Genomic DNA, 15309 nt, shown 5'->3' with positions numbered 1-15309 from the left:
TGAATAAAATCTCAGTACCTTTGGAGTAATGTCGTGTAATTTAACATATATGTAATTGTAGTCTCAGAAGGCAAGAAGAGAGCAAATGTAACATGAAAAATGTTTAAAGAGATAGTATTAGACAGTCTTGCAGATTAGGTGAAAAATATAAATTTAGAGATCAAAGAATCTCAGTAAACCCCAGGCAAGATTAATGGAAAGGAAACCACACCTGGGCACTGCATAATAAAACAACTGAAAACCAAAGATAAAGGAAAATCTTGAGAGCAGCCAGGGTCATAAGACATATTACATAGACTGGAACAATAGTACAAATGATCACTTCTCATCAGGTACAAAGCAGGTCATAAAATGGTGGAATGACATTTTTAAAGTGCTAAGAAATAAACTATCTATACTCAGAATTCTGTATCCAAAGAAAAATCCTCCAAAATGAAGGTGAAATAAGATATTTTCATAAAAATGAAAATGGAGATAATTTGTTGTAGCACATCTCTACAGCAAGACTTTCTGAAGGAATTTCTTTAGGCTTAAGGAGAAGGACACCAGATGGGAACTCAATATAATAGAGTAGTGTGGGGTTTATTACAAACATAGATGTAATATATGCAGAAATCTAAGAGTTTTGCAACAAATACTGTTGAGATCTCAAGAATTGTGAGTTCTGTCAACCGATTATCCTGACAAGAATGACAACAGGATCATTGGTGGCAATTTTATGGTGCTTTGTAGTTTTCAGAGTTTTTAAAGCGTATGTTAGTTCATTCTTAGAGTCATTCTCACAGGATTATTTGGGAGAAGAATTTAGCAGATGATGTGAAAATCCAATTGTAAGAGAATGGAAAGAAATTGGTGGTGATGGGTGTAGGTAGATGACATATGAGAGTGATAGAAAGTAGCTGAGCACAGTGGTGCATGATTTTAGTTCTAGCTACTCAGAAGGCTGAGGCAGGAGGATCACTTGAGGCCAGGAGTTCGAGGCCAGCCTAGGCAATGTAGTGAGACCCTCATCTCTTTAAAACAAAGCTAAACTAAACAAAAGAGAAAGTGATAGCAGGTGGCGGCGGTGGTGGTGGTGGTGGTTTTCTGTCTGAGAAGTCCTGCTCTGATAACTTGGTGACTGATAGGGTAGGAGTGGGGATGGAAGGGAGAGGAAGATACTGATAAACCCAATCCTAGTTGAAACAGTGGCTCTAGTCATTGTTTCTATAGAATCATATATGCTTACAGATTCTATAGAAGCATATTTGCCTCTAGATTCTGTAATCAAAACTTTCTTGAAGGAGTACTGATGTTAAAAATTACTCTGCTTAAATGTATCCACCATGGTCTCTAAACTTTTAAATTGCATATGCTTATCAGCAAAAATGTTTCAATATTACCTTATATATGCATCTTTTAAGGCAATATATTATTAACACTATAAAGCATCCTAAAAATAGTTCAAGTGGATGAAATAACATAACTACAGATAAAATAAAAGTTGATATGTAAAGTTCTAGTATTTTTCTTTTGTATCCCAGCATTGTAATTTGTACTCTTTGGGTATGGCGCCTAGTTTGAAGACCACTGCAGTGACAATCAAGTGGGATCATTGGAAGTATTTTGTTTCTGATCATCTGTTTATGCATTTACCTATGAAATACACATATCAATTTACACCATTGGAATACCATGTTTTTAAAAAACATCATAGACATCGTTAAAATTCAATTTTAGTTTGTTTTTTAGCTTTTCCCACTTTATAATGGTACCACTCTCCTTCACAAATAGCTAGTATTAATAATGTGGTGGATAACCTGTGTTTTTCTTCCGTCTATATAATTATCTTTAACTTTTTTATTGCTTAATAAACAAAAAGGATATAGTATATTGATGTTTCTACACCTTGATTTTCTCACTTAAAATACAGCATAGAAATTCTTCCCTAACATTGACAGGATTGATTTTTAATGGTTATATAGCACTCCATTTTGTAAATGTGCTGATTTATTGAACGAATCTTCCGTTAATGAACATTTAGTTTCTGTTAATTTTTCTTTTTGCTGTTATAAACAGTCATTCAATAACCATGTTAAATATGTATCCTTACATACTAGACTATTATTTCTTAAATAATGTGATTAGTAGGTCAATGAGTACATCAGTTTTTAATGTAACTTTTTATAGATTGGTTTCCAAAGTCTGTTACAATTCCTGTTTCTATTAGGGATTCCAGGGTATACTTCTCCCCCCACTTTATATCCCTATCAGCAATAGTTCTTTTAAGAAAAATAGTTTGCTAATTAATTAGCAAGGTGAATGCAAATGTAATCTCATTATGTTTGCCTTTTCCTCAGTATTGGTGTGGTGGGCATTGTTTCATATATCATGGTCATTTAGATTTATTTAGTAAATTGCTTATTCATGTCCTTTGTCCATTTTCCTATTGGGTTTTGTTTTATTTGCATTGAGTCACCAATTTGTCTTGTTATCACTTTGTGGGAAACTTCTGTATCTTATGCCCTAATTTTTCGTGTGCATTGCAGATACTTTTCTAATGTATTATTTAACTATTAACTTTATGGTGTCTTTTTATATACACATGACTTTTTTTCTGAGACAGAGTCTCACTCTGTTGCCCAGGCTGAGTGCAGTGGTGCGATGTCGGCTTACTGCAACTTCTACCTCTTGAGTTCTAGTGATTCCCCTGCCTCAGCATCCCGAGCAGCTTGGACTACAGGCATGTGCCACAATGCCCAGCTAATTTTGTATTTTTTTTTTTTTTTTTTTTTTAGTAGAGATGGGGTTTCACCATGTTGGCGAGGCTGGTCTTGAACTTCTGACCTCAGGTGATCCACCCACCTTGGCCTCCCAAAGTGCTCAGATTACAGGTGTGAGCCACTGTGCCTGGCCGACAAATGAACTTTATTTTATAAAGTCAATACATTTTTTCCGAAAATCAGACTTGAATTATTTGCTTAGAAATTCCAATGCAAAGTAGTGCAACTAGCCTCAGGGCAAGGCTCTCCTAGTATATATGGAAACCATAGAGGCACTACCTTCACCATGTTCTCTGAACAGACCTACCAAGTTGGGGCTTAAATTGGGTACATACCCAGCTGAAGTTTGACTATGAGTCCTATTGTCCTAGTATAAGAAGATTTACTTGTTCATTTTGCAACTTCTCATATAATTTTGTACTCGTGCTCCAGACATATTGAAATAAGCCATATTTTTTTTTTCTCCAGATATATTGGCTTTAGGGGAAAAAAACCCCTCCAACATTTTCAGCAGTGTTAGAGGATCTTGCAGGTCCTGTAGGGCAGTAGATATTTTGTTTCAGCTGGATCAAGCCCTAAAAGGGGATTGGAACAGATGTTTGAATTTGGTTAAATGCTTTCAATATTTATTACTTAGGTGACCTAGTTTAGCAGCAATTGTAATAGAAAAAAAACAAGGCCATTTGAGAAAAACAGTTTATTGCATTCACCTTAAAAATTGAAAGAATTTTCCCTTTTTATTTAATGTTATTTAGCTTGAATGTGAGAAAATAAAACCCTGAGAGATTCTCTTCCTAATTTGAATAGATATCTACATGTACATTACATTAAAAATTTTTCCCATATGAAATATTTTTTCTGGTGTGACTGGAGAACAGTTTTGGAGCTACAGTTCTTGATGTGCTGGTTGAACTCTGAAAGCTGGAGGACTATGGAACTGTCTCATAGAATCCTATACTTCATAAGTGAAGAGACTGAGACTTAGAGGAATTTGGTAACATTTGAGTTGGGGCTGTCAAGAGATTCAGTGGCACGGGCTGATGGATAATTTGAGTTTCCCAGATCCTGTGTGGTACAGTTTATTCGTCCCCTGTGTTGAGCACCGTGTACCACATGGATGCCCTGTCCTGGAGAAGTGGGTGCTTGGGTCCTCCTACCCATTGGATTTATCCTTGACTCTGTGGGTGCCTCTCATAGTGCTTTAGTATCAGGAAGGTGCTGGCTACCAAGAGGGAAAATTGTGAAAGAAGAACTTCTCTGACATCTTCCCACTACCTTTTCAATTCTTCTAGGCTTAAAGGTCACAAGGGGGAATATATAAAATTAGCATCCGAAACCAAAATCCATGACTGTCTCTTCTTGCTTCCATTAGGGTGCGAGGTGGAGAGTTGAATAAAACATGTAAATCAACCGGTACAGCAATGCAGTGGGAGAAGAATCTGGGGAGTGAGCGAAGTTAGGCAGGAAAGTCCTCCCAGGAAAGTGGATAAAGGTTATGTCTGACATCTGGCAAACTGGATGTTAATTCCTTACAATGCGGTAAGAGGAGCATCACTGAAGAGCATAACATGTTAACGGCTACAGAGGCTGACATCTCATGCTGTGGTTCATGGGAACAGCTAAGTGAAGAGTGCGAGAGTGCAGGAGGAGTAAAAATGAAGTTGATAACATTTGGGATAGAAGTATATACCTAGCTGCTACTCCAGAATTGGCATCTCAAATGGTTGCCTAAAAGGGGATAAAGACATATTTGAAATTGGCTGAGATGAACAAGGCTTGACACTGTGTCATCCAGAAATATGAAGGACGGGGCAGGAGGGGCAAGAAACCCAGCTTCTTTTTCCCTCATTGACTGTGGTACCTGACTTTTTTTTTTTTTTTTTTTTAAAGGAATCTGGGGTATAATGGCCTTTTTTATATAGTTTTTTAAAAAGTTTTTGTAAAGTATATGTAACGTAAAACTTGCCATCTTACCCATTTTCACTGTGCAGTTCCTGGGAGTACATGCACCGTGCTGTGCAACCATCACTACTTTCTGTTTCCAGAACTTTTCATCCCCCTAGAAGAGAAACTCTACCTATTAAACAGTAATTCGCTCTCTCTCTCCCGCTAACCCCTGGTGATAACCTCTGCTCTATTTTCTGTCTATAAATTTGCCTATTTTAGGGACCTCATAGAAGTGGAATCATACAGCATTTGTCCTTTTATATCTGTCTTATTTCACTTCGCATGATGTTTTCAAGGTTCATCTGTGTTGTAGCATGTGTTAGAGTTTCAGTTCTTTTTAGGATTAGATAATATTCCGTTGCATGGACAAACCACATTTTGTTTGTTCCTTTGTTCCAGGACATTTGGGTTGTAGATTCTGCCTTTTGGCTGTTATGAATAACGCTGCAGTGAACGGTGGAACATAAATATGTTTGAGACCCTGCTTTCAGTGCTTAGGAGAAGAATTGCCAAATTATATGGTAATTCTGTGCTTAATAGCTTTTCGAAGAGCTGCAAAACTGATTTTTCACAGTGGTTGTAGTGCTAGGTTCCTTGACCCTTACAAACTCATTAACTATTAAGAGTGTGAACAGCTGACCCTAGGACTGCTGAATGGGACTTTGCATATTCTGGGCTCATTGTTTACAAATAACTTCAAAAGAATTTTTTAAGTGAAGCTTATATTTAATGAAGCTTTAAAAAGTAAGCTTTGCTTTTTTCTTAATTGTACACTTAGGCAGACTTTCAGTAGAAATCTAATATTATCAGAGGGATGAAATTGTTTCTGTTTGGTCCTTATTGGAAGAGGAGTGAAAGAATCGAATATCAGATATTGTGCTAGGTATTTTCACCCATCATAAAAAAAATCACCCTTCCTCATTGTTTTTGCATTAACTTTGTGAGGCAATGTCATTACTCTTATATCACTATGAGGAAGTTGAGGTAATTTTTCCCTTCCTTCCCGTGATAAGTGGTAGAGCTCAGATTTGGTTCTTAGAATTCAGTTGAAAAGTCTCATGATTAGCATTTTCCCAATAGGCTAGGAACCTTAATGATTAAACTGTTTATATTTTGAATTTTTTTTTTTTTGGATTGTATTAGGTTTTCTCTGGCCCTTTTTAGTTTAGATAAACAGGAGATGGCTGCAATTTCTTTTTAATTTGGTTTTAGGTAAGCTGTCCTGAGTAACCAAATGTAGCAGCTCATTTTTTGAGGAACTCAGGACTTCAGTTATTAACAGTATTTCTTTCCATGGTTGCTTGTTAAATAACTTACTCAGTTCAAGGTTTTGATGATTTCGCTGTACTGTGCTGTTCAGAATTTTTGAATACAGTTACCTCATCTTTTGCAGATAGGATATCTGCTTTTTTAGCATGTAGCTTTCATAATTAAACATAGAAGAGAAGAGGATATATCTTACATCCAGGCAACTTGAGTATGGGGCCACCTCTCTGGCCTAATGGGGCATCCAGAGGACACATTAAGAGGTTGTGCAGTTTTGATCTCCTCCTTCTCAAGGGTTGAAATTTCTGTGTGCCTGGCCCTATCATCTTTATAAACCTGTCTGCCATTGGCTCTTCACTCATATCTGTTATAATAGTTTGGTGATATAGCCCACGTTTAAGAGGACTATTTTTTTTTTTTTGAGACGGAGTCTCGCTCTGCCGCCCAGATGCCGGGACTGGATTGCAGTGGCCGGATCTCAGCTCACTGCAAGCTCCGCCTCCCAGGTTTACGCCACTCTCCTGCCTCAGCCTCCCGAGTAGCTGGGACTACAGGCGCCCGCCACCTCGCCCGGCTAGTTTTTTGTATTTTTTAGTAGAGACGGGGTTTCACGGTGTTAGCCAGGATGGTCTCGATCTCCTGACCTCGTGATCCACCCGTCTCGGCCTCCTAAAGTGCTGGGATTACATGGTTGAGCCACCGCCCCCCGCCAAGAGGACTATTTTTTAACTATGGAACTATTGACATCTTGGGCCAGATACTTTTTTTTGTTGGGGTGCGGGGCTGTCCTGTGCATTATAGGATATTTAGTGACATCCCTGGCTTTTCCCCACTAGATGCCAATCTGCCATCTCCAAGTCTTGACACTTTAAAATGTCCCCAGACATTGCCAGGTGTCCCCGAGAAGCAAATCCAGCCCCTGGTTAAGAACCGCTGGTTAAGGGAAGATTTGGAATTACTTCATGTGTTGATCATGTTTATTAATGACCATTACTAAAATTCTCTTATTTTCTGTATTTTTTTCCCTCAAATATCTACTTTCTTTCATTTTAATTTCTCAATCCCTTTTGTCTCTTTCATCTCATTTAGTCTAAGATAATTTTTATTGGTCTTTCTTTTATATTTTCATTTATCCCATTTTCATGACTTTGTGTTTGCTTGTTTCATTTTACTTTTACTATGTTTTTCTGGCATACTCTGGTTTTCCCATATTCTGTACTAGCAATCTGTATATGTTGTTTGTATGCACTGTCTGTATATACTGTCTGTATGCACAGTCTGTATGCTGAATGCACAGTCTATATGCCGTAGGCACTGTCTGTAAGCTGTATGCACTGTCTGTATGCAGTCTGTATGCTGTATGCACTGTCTGTATGCACAATCTATAATGCTCTGTCTGCATGTACTGTCTGTATGCTGTATGCACTGTGTATGCACAGTCTGTATGCGGTATTCACTGTCTATGCATAGTCTGTATGCTGTATGCACTGTCTGTATGCACAGTCTCTATATTTTATACAGTCTGTGTGCATAGTCTGTATGTTGCATGCACTGTCTGTATGCATAATCTGTATGCTGTATGCACCGTTTGTATGCACAGTCTTTATGCTGTATGCACTCTCTATATGCACAATGTCTATGTTGTACACACAGTCTGTATGCATTGTCTGTATGCTGTATGCACTGTCTGTATGCACAGTCTCTGTGTTGTATATATAGTCTGTATGCTGTATGCATTGTCTGTATGCATAACCTGTATGCCGTATGCATTGTCTGTATGCATAGTTTGTATGCTGTATGCACTGTCTATATGCATAGTCTGTATGCTGTTTGCATTGTCTGTATGTGCTTCCCTTTAGTCTCTTCATCAGCAGCCTGTTACCTCCTAATTCTGTTTTGGTCTGATAGGTAATTCCATATGGATGGGATCATGGACCATAAATCCTCATCTCCCTTTATGTGTATGTGTGTGTGTGTGTGTGTGTGTGTGTGTGTGTGATGCTGCCACGTAGCATCTTCCTGATGGTTCCATAGCTTGTTCTTTGCTATTCCCTATGTGCATATTGCCCTTGAGTACTCTCCAGGGGGAAGAGGTTTTCTGCATCAAATCATAGCTGACACTTTAATTGACTTGAATGCCTATCCTGCTTTTGGAGTAGCATTCACCCATCCTTCTCAATAACTTGCAGGCAGGTGGGGTACAATTGATCACTTGAATTTTGTGGAGAAAAACTGACCCTGGCAGCCTGAAGTTGACCACCGCACCTTCGTCCTGCATCCCTGTTTCCTCTTCTGCTTTTTCTTACTCCTGATTATAAAACTAAGGACCCTCAACACAGGGAACGGGTTAGATTGTGTTGGACTGGACTTCTGTGGGAAACTCTTTGTGGTCTATTGGGGGTTCCTTTCTGTGAGGTCCAAAGCCCTTTTCTTAACTGGAAAGGGCCTTGTGTTCTGCCAGATCCTCCCACCCTCTCCGCAGGTCAAATAATGGATTTAGTAGAAATATGGAAAAGTTTAGTCCGTCTGTGCGCCAAAACTTGCCACTAGGAAGGCAGCAGTGTAAACAGTGTGTGACTAATTCTTTCTTTTAAGGAAAGCAGTTTTATGCGATTGTCTCCTTTTGCTTACAAAGATACAGAGGTTTCTGCAGATTCAAGTCTTCAGATGGCAAGCCAGACCCCAGCCTCTGGCCTGTTTCTCTTGTTCTTTCTTTTGTGTGTGTCACTAGTATCTCCCCATCACATACTATGCAGTCATATTTTGGCTCCTACCATTCCTAACACTACACTGTTGATTTCCCTGGCCCTTGTTAGTTTAGATTAGTGACCTTCAACCAAACCCAGCGGCCTTTCCTAATTTCTTATTCCTTTGGTTTTCTGCAGCAATTTGCAGGTGATCCTCTCCCGCTTCCTCCTAGAAACTTTCTTCCACTTACATTTTTGAACTGACTTGATTCTTGTTTTTCTCCTCTTCTGACTTTTTTGTCCTCCCATATTCTCTTTATGTCCCTACCATTAAGTGTGAGTGTCCTCCAGGACCGTGTGGCTCCCTATTGTTTTTCCTGCAACATTTTTGCATTTGAAGATGTTGGCCTCTCCTAGAATGTCACTATCCTAAACTCAGAGGCTTTTCCTAACCTCTCCTTAGAGATCCACCCCACATTTCTGTTTCTAAACTAGCATAATCATTCTTGCCCTCTCACAGAGTGGCCCTTTCTTCTGACAGACATGACTCGGCACACCTCATTGCACTTACTTTTCCCCTCGGCTTTGAACCAAAGATATCCTTCCAGCGGGCTTGAAAACTGCAAGTTGCTGGACTCCTTCCCTGGCTGTCCCCACCCCTTTGCTCATTTGATCCTCAAGTCCTATTAGTTCTTATAGTTATCTCCATATGGCCCCTTCCCCATTTATTCACTTTAGATGTTGTCTAAAATGTCTTGCTCTAGTAAATGAAGACTTAGCTTTTTTACTTTACCCCCTGTCCCCCAGCCTTCCTCCCAAAGTCATTATAGGCACACTGGGAAATACTGAGGGTTCACATCCAGACCATCGCAAGAAAGTGAGTATCCCAAAAAAGCAAGTCACATGAATATTTTGGTTTGCAAGTACATGTAAAAGTTATGTTTACACTATACCTTAGTCCATTAAATGTATAATAGCATTATGTCTAAAAAAAGTACATTAATTGTTTAAAATTGAAATTAATTTTAAATTAAAATTTAAAATACCTTATTGCTCAAAATGCTCGTGATCCTCTGAGCCTTCAAATCATATGTGATCTTTTGCTGGTAGAAAGTCTTTTTTTTTTTTTTTTTTTTTTTTTGAGACAGAGTTTTACTCTGTTGCCCAGGCTGGAGTGCAGTGGCATGATCTGAGCATAATTCTCAGGAGCCCTAGGGTTTTGGGAATGGTAAATGAGCACTGGCTTCAATTTAAGGTCATCAGCCACCAACTAAAGTCAGCCTGTCCTTTGAAGGTTTGAAGTCAGGCATTGACTTCTCCTCCCTTGCTTGAGTTGGGGAAAACAATTGTCTTCATATATAGGCTTTCAATTGAGATAACACTGTTCAGCCCTACGTCTCATTTTCACCCTTTACTTGGCTTAAGTATTCCTAACCTTTCTGTGGTCCCCTGCGATGACTGCTTCCTCTGTGTCTGTACTCTTTCACAGTGACTCCTGACCAGTGCCCTTGAACTACCGGCTTGTAACCTATTAGGGAACTCATGAAGTCATGAAATACGTGTAGTGACTCAAGATTATATGAAAAGAATAGCTTAGAAGAGAACATATCAGGGTGCCCTGCACATCGTAAGGGTAAATAAACACTGTTTTGTAAAATATGTTTTAGTTATGCCAAAACACAGACATGTATGTAGATATGGATTGGATCTCCTTGTAAAATGTACTTTTTACTGTGGGTTGAGGTGAAGGAAGTTAGAAAAATATTTTTTAAGGCCATGGCTTGCTCTACCCTGTTACAACAGTCAGTGTTTCTTGGTGCACGTTGAATCTCTTATAGATTTGTTGAAATGTCTCTTGTGTGTTTATTAATGGATGATATGAAACATATTTATTAACCTGTGTAGAACAGATCTGGATCAATCAGAAGGGATGCTGGAGCAGAGACCCTGAGTTCTCCAGCTCTGTCAAAGGTTAACTCTTTATTTATAGGATTGAGGAGATGTCTTAGGGGGCCCAGTGGATGGGACAGGGGGATCCATCAGTGGGAGGGGCACTTAGGGCATTGGTATAGTAGTGCTTCATCAGTACAGAGTATTTAAATATTTTAAACCACTAATGTGGCTGTACTGTTGCATAATAGCTAGATATCAACCCTGGATTTATATCTTTTTAATTTCTTACCTGAAACTTTAAGGATATCTTTGGAGGAAGGGGAAATATATGGGTGCCCCTGCCAACCAGTTTGAAGCAGAATCTCTGCAGTTTGTAGTCTAAGTTTCTCTTTTAAAGTTTAGTCCTCCATTTTAAAAAATTACGGTTACATTGCTGTAACTAATTTGATGTTCACTGGTGATAGTAAAGGTTTTCTTTTTCTGGAGAAGAGGGAAGGGAGGAGGAAATCCCAATTTAAATGGAGAGAGACTTTTTCCTGAAATACTCAGGGTAACAGAGAAGGAAAGGAAGAAGTAAAGAGGATATATATTTGTAAGACTGCAAGGTGCTCTGAAGTGGAAATAACTGTGAATAATGAAATTAGAGGAAAAAGTGGACACCAACCATGAAGGAGAAGGTAAAGAAGAGAGCATAGGGTGATTTCACATAATGGTTGTAGGATGAGTAATGGGACAGTTTCCTCTACTTGCCTCAGCAGGGGTCCTGTCCATGGCCTTGCTTCTGTCTTTGTGGGGCTGTGGGGCAGAGGGGCATTAGCCTGTGGGGTACCTGTGCATGCACCCCTGTCATGGAGGGAAGCAGGAGAAGGTAAGGGAGTGGGGGCAGCTGTGTGTAGCTCCATATTTGCAATGTGTTTGTAACTTGAGGAATATGTAGACAGTAGTGGCACTTACCTACTGATTTCCTTAAGTTAGTGATGGCTGAGGGCTGTTACTTAAGTTCTAGACCTGGTACAGCTTGGTTTTACTTTGTTTGTTTATTACCTTTCTGTTACATTCAGGGAAAAAGGGCCCGTCCACATGTATGCTTTCAGCTCATTTCTTGTCCTCTGCTTCCTTGATTCAGAGAGGAGACAAGAGACAACCTCAAGTAGAAGGCGGACCCCATACTTTTACCTTTCTGGCTGTGGTTGGGGCACGAATTAGGTGCAGTAGCCCAAGGTCTCCTGGAAAGCTGGGTTTTCCTTTCCTGAATAGGAGCTAGCCTGTACATCTCTCAGTGGGTCAGAGTAGCATGGTGACAGGGTGGCAGCGTGGCCAGAGGGCAAGTTGCTTCCGAGATGCGGAGGATTCCTGTTCCAAGAGGCTGACAGAAGAGACTTGTGGTTCTTACCAGTCACTACCAGATGTGTCCAGCTGTTTCACTTGCTGCTCTATCCCAACCAAACACACTTAATGTTCAAAACAACACTTACATCATCAAAAGTGTTCGCAATGTTAAGCCTCAGGCTTTTAGTGTAGTCATTAGTCTGGTGACAAAGGGAGTGCCCTTGCGTGGTACTGCATCTGGGAAAATCCAGGCCCAAAATAGATTTTCCAGGCTTTCCTGAAATGACAGGATTTTAAGGGGTAGATCCAGATTACTGACTAAGAGGGAAGCACCCTAATTCTAGCCTCTTCTATTCCTTTATCTCTCATGGATGCCTTGTCCCACGGAATAGCTCATTCACCAGCTCCAATGAGAACGAATGCAATAGAGTGAGACTATTAAAGTTTCTTTTGCTGCTTTTGATATGAGACATTGTATGGTGGTGTTTTGGGTGGCTTGACAATTTGCCTTTTGCACTAACTGCGATGGCATCATTTCTTCCCCTTGTGCAGATAGTCATCCCTCCTTAGGGCCAGTGTTTTGGGTCAGATTGCATTAGAGAGCATGTTCCTTTCTAAAGTCTCAGCCTGCTGCAAAAATGCACTGTCCTAACCATTTCAGTAGCAATTTTGCATATTGTGGAATTAGTTGGTATATCTTCTTTATATTTTTCATTCCTCTTCCTCAGGGAATAACTGAATCTGGGCAGAGGCTTATTTTAAAATATGAATTAGATGTGGTAGAAGAGAACTGTCACAGAAAACAAGGGTTGGACCAGGAGGATGAGCACATAGTAATCATGTTCAGAAGTTTCCAGAAGTCTTGACTTGTGCTATTAAAAAGATAATGAGAGTATAATTATAACACATTTAACTCAAATAGTATGATTTATATCATTATGAGACACAGTATAAAAAATTGTTTCCCTAAAGCGGCATCGTAATTTATATTTCAAAAGGGAATTAAAATTATTATTCTTTTAGTTTGCATTTGTTCAGATTTTTACAATCACTGTTTTTCTCAGCTCGGGGTCGCAGAGATTCTACAGTACAGATTAGGTAACTGAGGCTTAAGGAGATTAACCAGCTAACCTTTAGTGGTAGGCAGAGTTAGAAGGTCCCACTGGATAATACAGGCTTTAATTGTTTATGATTGATTTTGCTTAACTAATCAAGGTGGGGATTTCTTGCATAATTCCCTTCCTATACTTTCTTCCCTATTTTCCCCCTTCCCATTTCCAGTGCTGTACTCTTATTAAATATATACCTGTCTGTGTAAACATCTTTGTCTTTTTTCTGTTTTTAGAGATGGGGTCTTACTCTTGTCGTCCAGGCCGGAGTGCAGTGGTGCAGTCATAGTTCACTCCAGCCTCAAACTTCTGGGCTCAAGTGATCGTCCCATCTCAGCCTCCGGAGTAGCTAGGACTACAGTCACGCACCATCTTTTTCTTAACTATAAATGCCATGTTTTTGTGTGAAGGCTTATGGCAATTGTGCTCTGAATCCTCTGATAAAAGTTAGCTGTGATGACCTATTTATCATTACGCTTCTTAACTAGACAGGCGGGATCTTTTTCGTGAAGGACGCTTCTGAGGGTAAGCCGTCATTTACCTCCTTGTATGTCATAACTGGTCAGTGACAGTATTTGAAGGGAAAAAAAAGAGCCTTGCCTGGAACTGATGCTCCTTTCTACATTTAACTCGTTTCTTATCCTTTCCTTATTAGCTGACTTTTAAAAGTCCATTATTTAATTCCTTCTCTTTATTTTGTTTCTTCCCAGAGTGACTCCCCTTTCCTCCCAGAGCGTGATGATTCACCATAGCCAGACCCAGGAATATGTGCTCAAGCCCAAGTACTTTCCAGCCCAGAAGGGGATTTCGGGAGAGCAGTCCACTGAAGGTTCTTTCCCTTTAAGATACGTGCAGGATCAAGTTGCGGCACCTTTTCAGCGTGAGTATAGTGTTATCAACCATTTTCCTAAGTTATGGTATCAGAGATTGGAAACGCTTGGTTCAGTGTAGACGGCTTTAATGTGTCACAGTAGATAAAATTCGAGAGTCACTAAAAAATCCACATTGGTTCCTAAAACAACCAGACAGCAGAAATTTAGCATGGTTTCCTTCTTCTGAGGAAAAGCAGTTTTTCCTGGATTTTGGAAATGAATCTGAAGTGACCTGCCTGTCATTCTGTTTCTGCAAGATGGCTTCATGTCTAACATATTTGCTCTAATTTTGGGTCCAGTCATATGTCTGATGTGTTTACATTGATGAAATATTTTCTTTAGTAAGCTAGCCAGGACTCCTGCCTTGTGAAACGTCTGAAATGGCCTGCATAGCTCTCTGAGGTTCTCCTACAGTGGATATTTTTACATTATAAGGTTCACCTAGTTTTTAGTGTATCAAGCAGCTGGCATGGCAGATTTCTCTGAATTTGTAAAGCACTGTTGTATCAGTGGCCAGCTTGGTTAATATCTCACTATGCGGGAAGCTCAAGGACAAGGCCTGGCTCAAAGGGTGGGGAGTGTGATGATTTGTGGTTTAGGTATTACAGAGTGTCTGCTGGCAGCATCTGGAGAAAACTGTTCAGGAGTGAGGCGCAGCCCATCCAAAGGCGAGAGCTAGACACATACTCTCGTTCCAGCGGCTTCCTGCCCTGTCACATGTTGACTGATTGCCTGCACCATAGGTAGTGAAAGAGAATGCCAGTTGTGAGGTGGAAAAGGACCATCTTTCACCACTGGGAACAGTATGAAGAGTTAAGATACAGTTTTTACTACTGTTTGGCACTTGTGAAGTCCATATGTGTTGTGGCTTTGGTTCCCTACACCCGCTCCACCTCCCCGTTTCTGTACTGAATCTAAAGTGATTGACTCTTCCCTCAAAATTGGTCATTTAACAGAAAGAGTATCTAACAGCAGGTTTGTACATCCACTTTTTGTCTTTTGAGAAGGTCCTGCTCAGTGACCGGTGGCTACTCACATCTCAGCTTCTTAAGTAGCTAGGACTACAGTCACGCACCATCTTTTTCTTAACTATAAATGCCATGTTTTTGTGTGAAGGCTTATGGCAGTTGTGCTCTGAATCCTCTGATAAAAGTTACCTGTGATGACCTATTTATCATTACGCTTCTTAACTAGACAGACAGGATCTTTTTTGTGAAGAACACTTCTGAGGGTAAGCTGTCATTTATCTCCTTAAATGAATAAATTAAAATTCATTTAAATAAATTAATTAAGTAAAAGATGTACTTCTTATTTCCTTGGGGTTTTATATAGATGACAATTTTTTTAAAAACAGCTCCCAAATCAGAGTGTGATGGGAGGTGTTTTTTTTTTTCTTTTTTTTTGAGGCAGAGTCTCACTCTGTCGCCCAGGCGGGAGTACAGTG

The 15309-nt window shown here is 39.7% G+C and overlaps 1 protein-coding gene across 6 annotated transcripts in view; it reads left to right on the top strand.

Annotated features, from left to right (window-relative positions):
• Positions 1-15309, top strand: part of LTBP1 (latent transforming growth factor beta binding protein 1) — a 456087-nt gene that overhangs the window by 149368 nt on the left and 291410 nt on the right. For all 6 annotated transcript variants that reach the window (XM_017870629.1, XM_017870628.1, XM_017870625.1 and 3 more), the window contains one exon: positions 13704-13873. In XM_017870629.1, coding sequence (XP_017726118.1) covers positions 13704-13873 — 170 coding nt within the window. The remainder of the gene's footprint in view (positions 1-13703; positions 13874-15309) is intronic.

Source organism: Rhinopithecus bieti, unplaced genomic scaffold (genome assembly GCF_001698545.2).
Source record: "Rhinopithecus bieti isolate Rb0 unplaced genomic scaffold, ASM169854v2 scaffold_5341, whole genome shotgun sequence".
NCBI lineage: Eukaryota > Metazoa > Chordata > Mammalia > Primates > Cercopithecidae > Rhinopithecus > Rhinopithecus bieti.
Note: the sequence above shows the minus strand (reverse complement) of the source record. Positions and strands in the feature narration are given on the sequence as shown.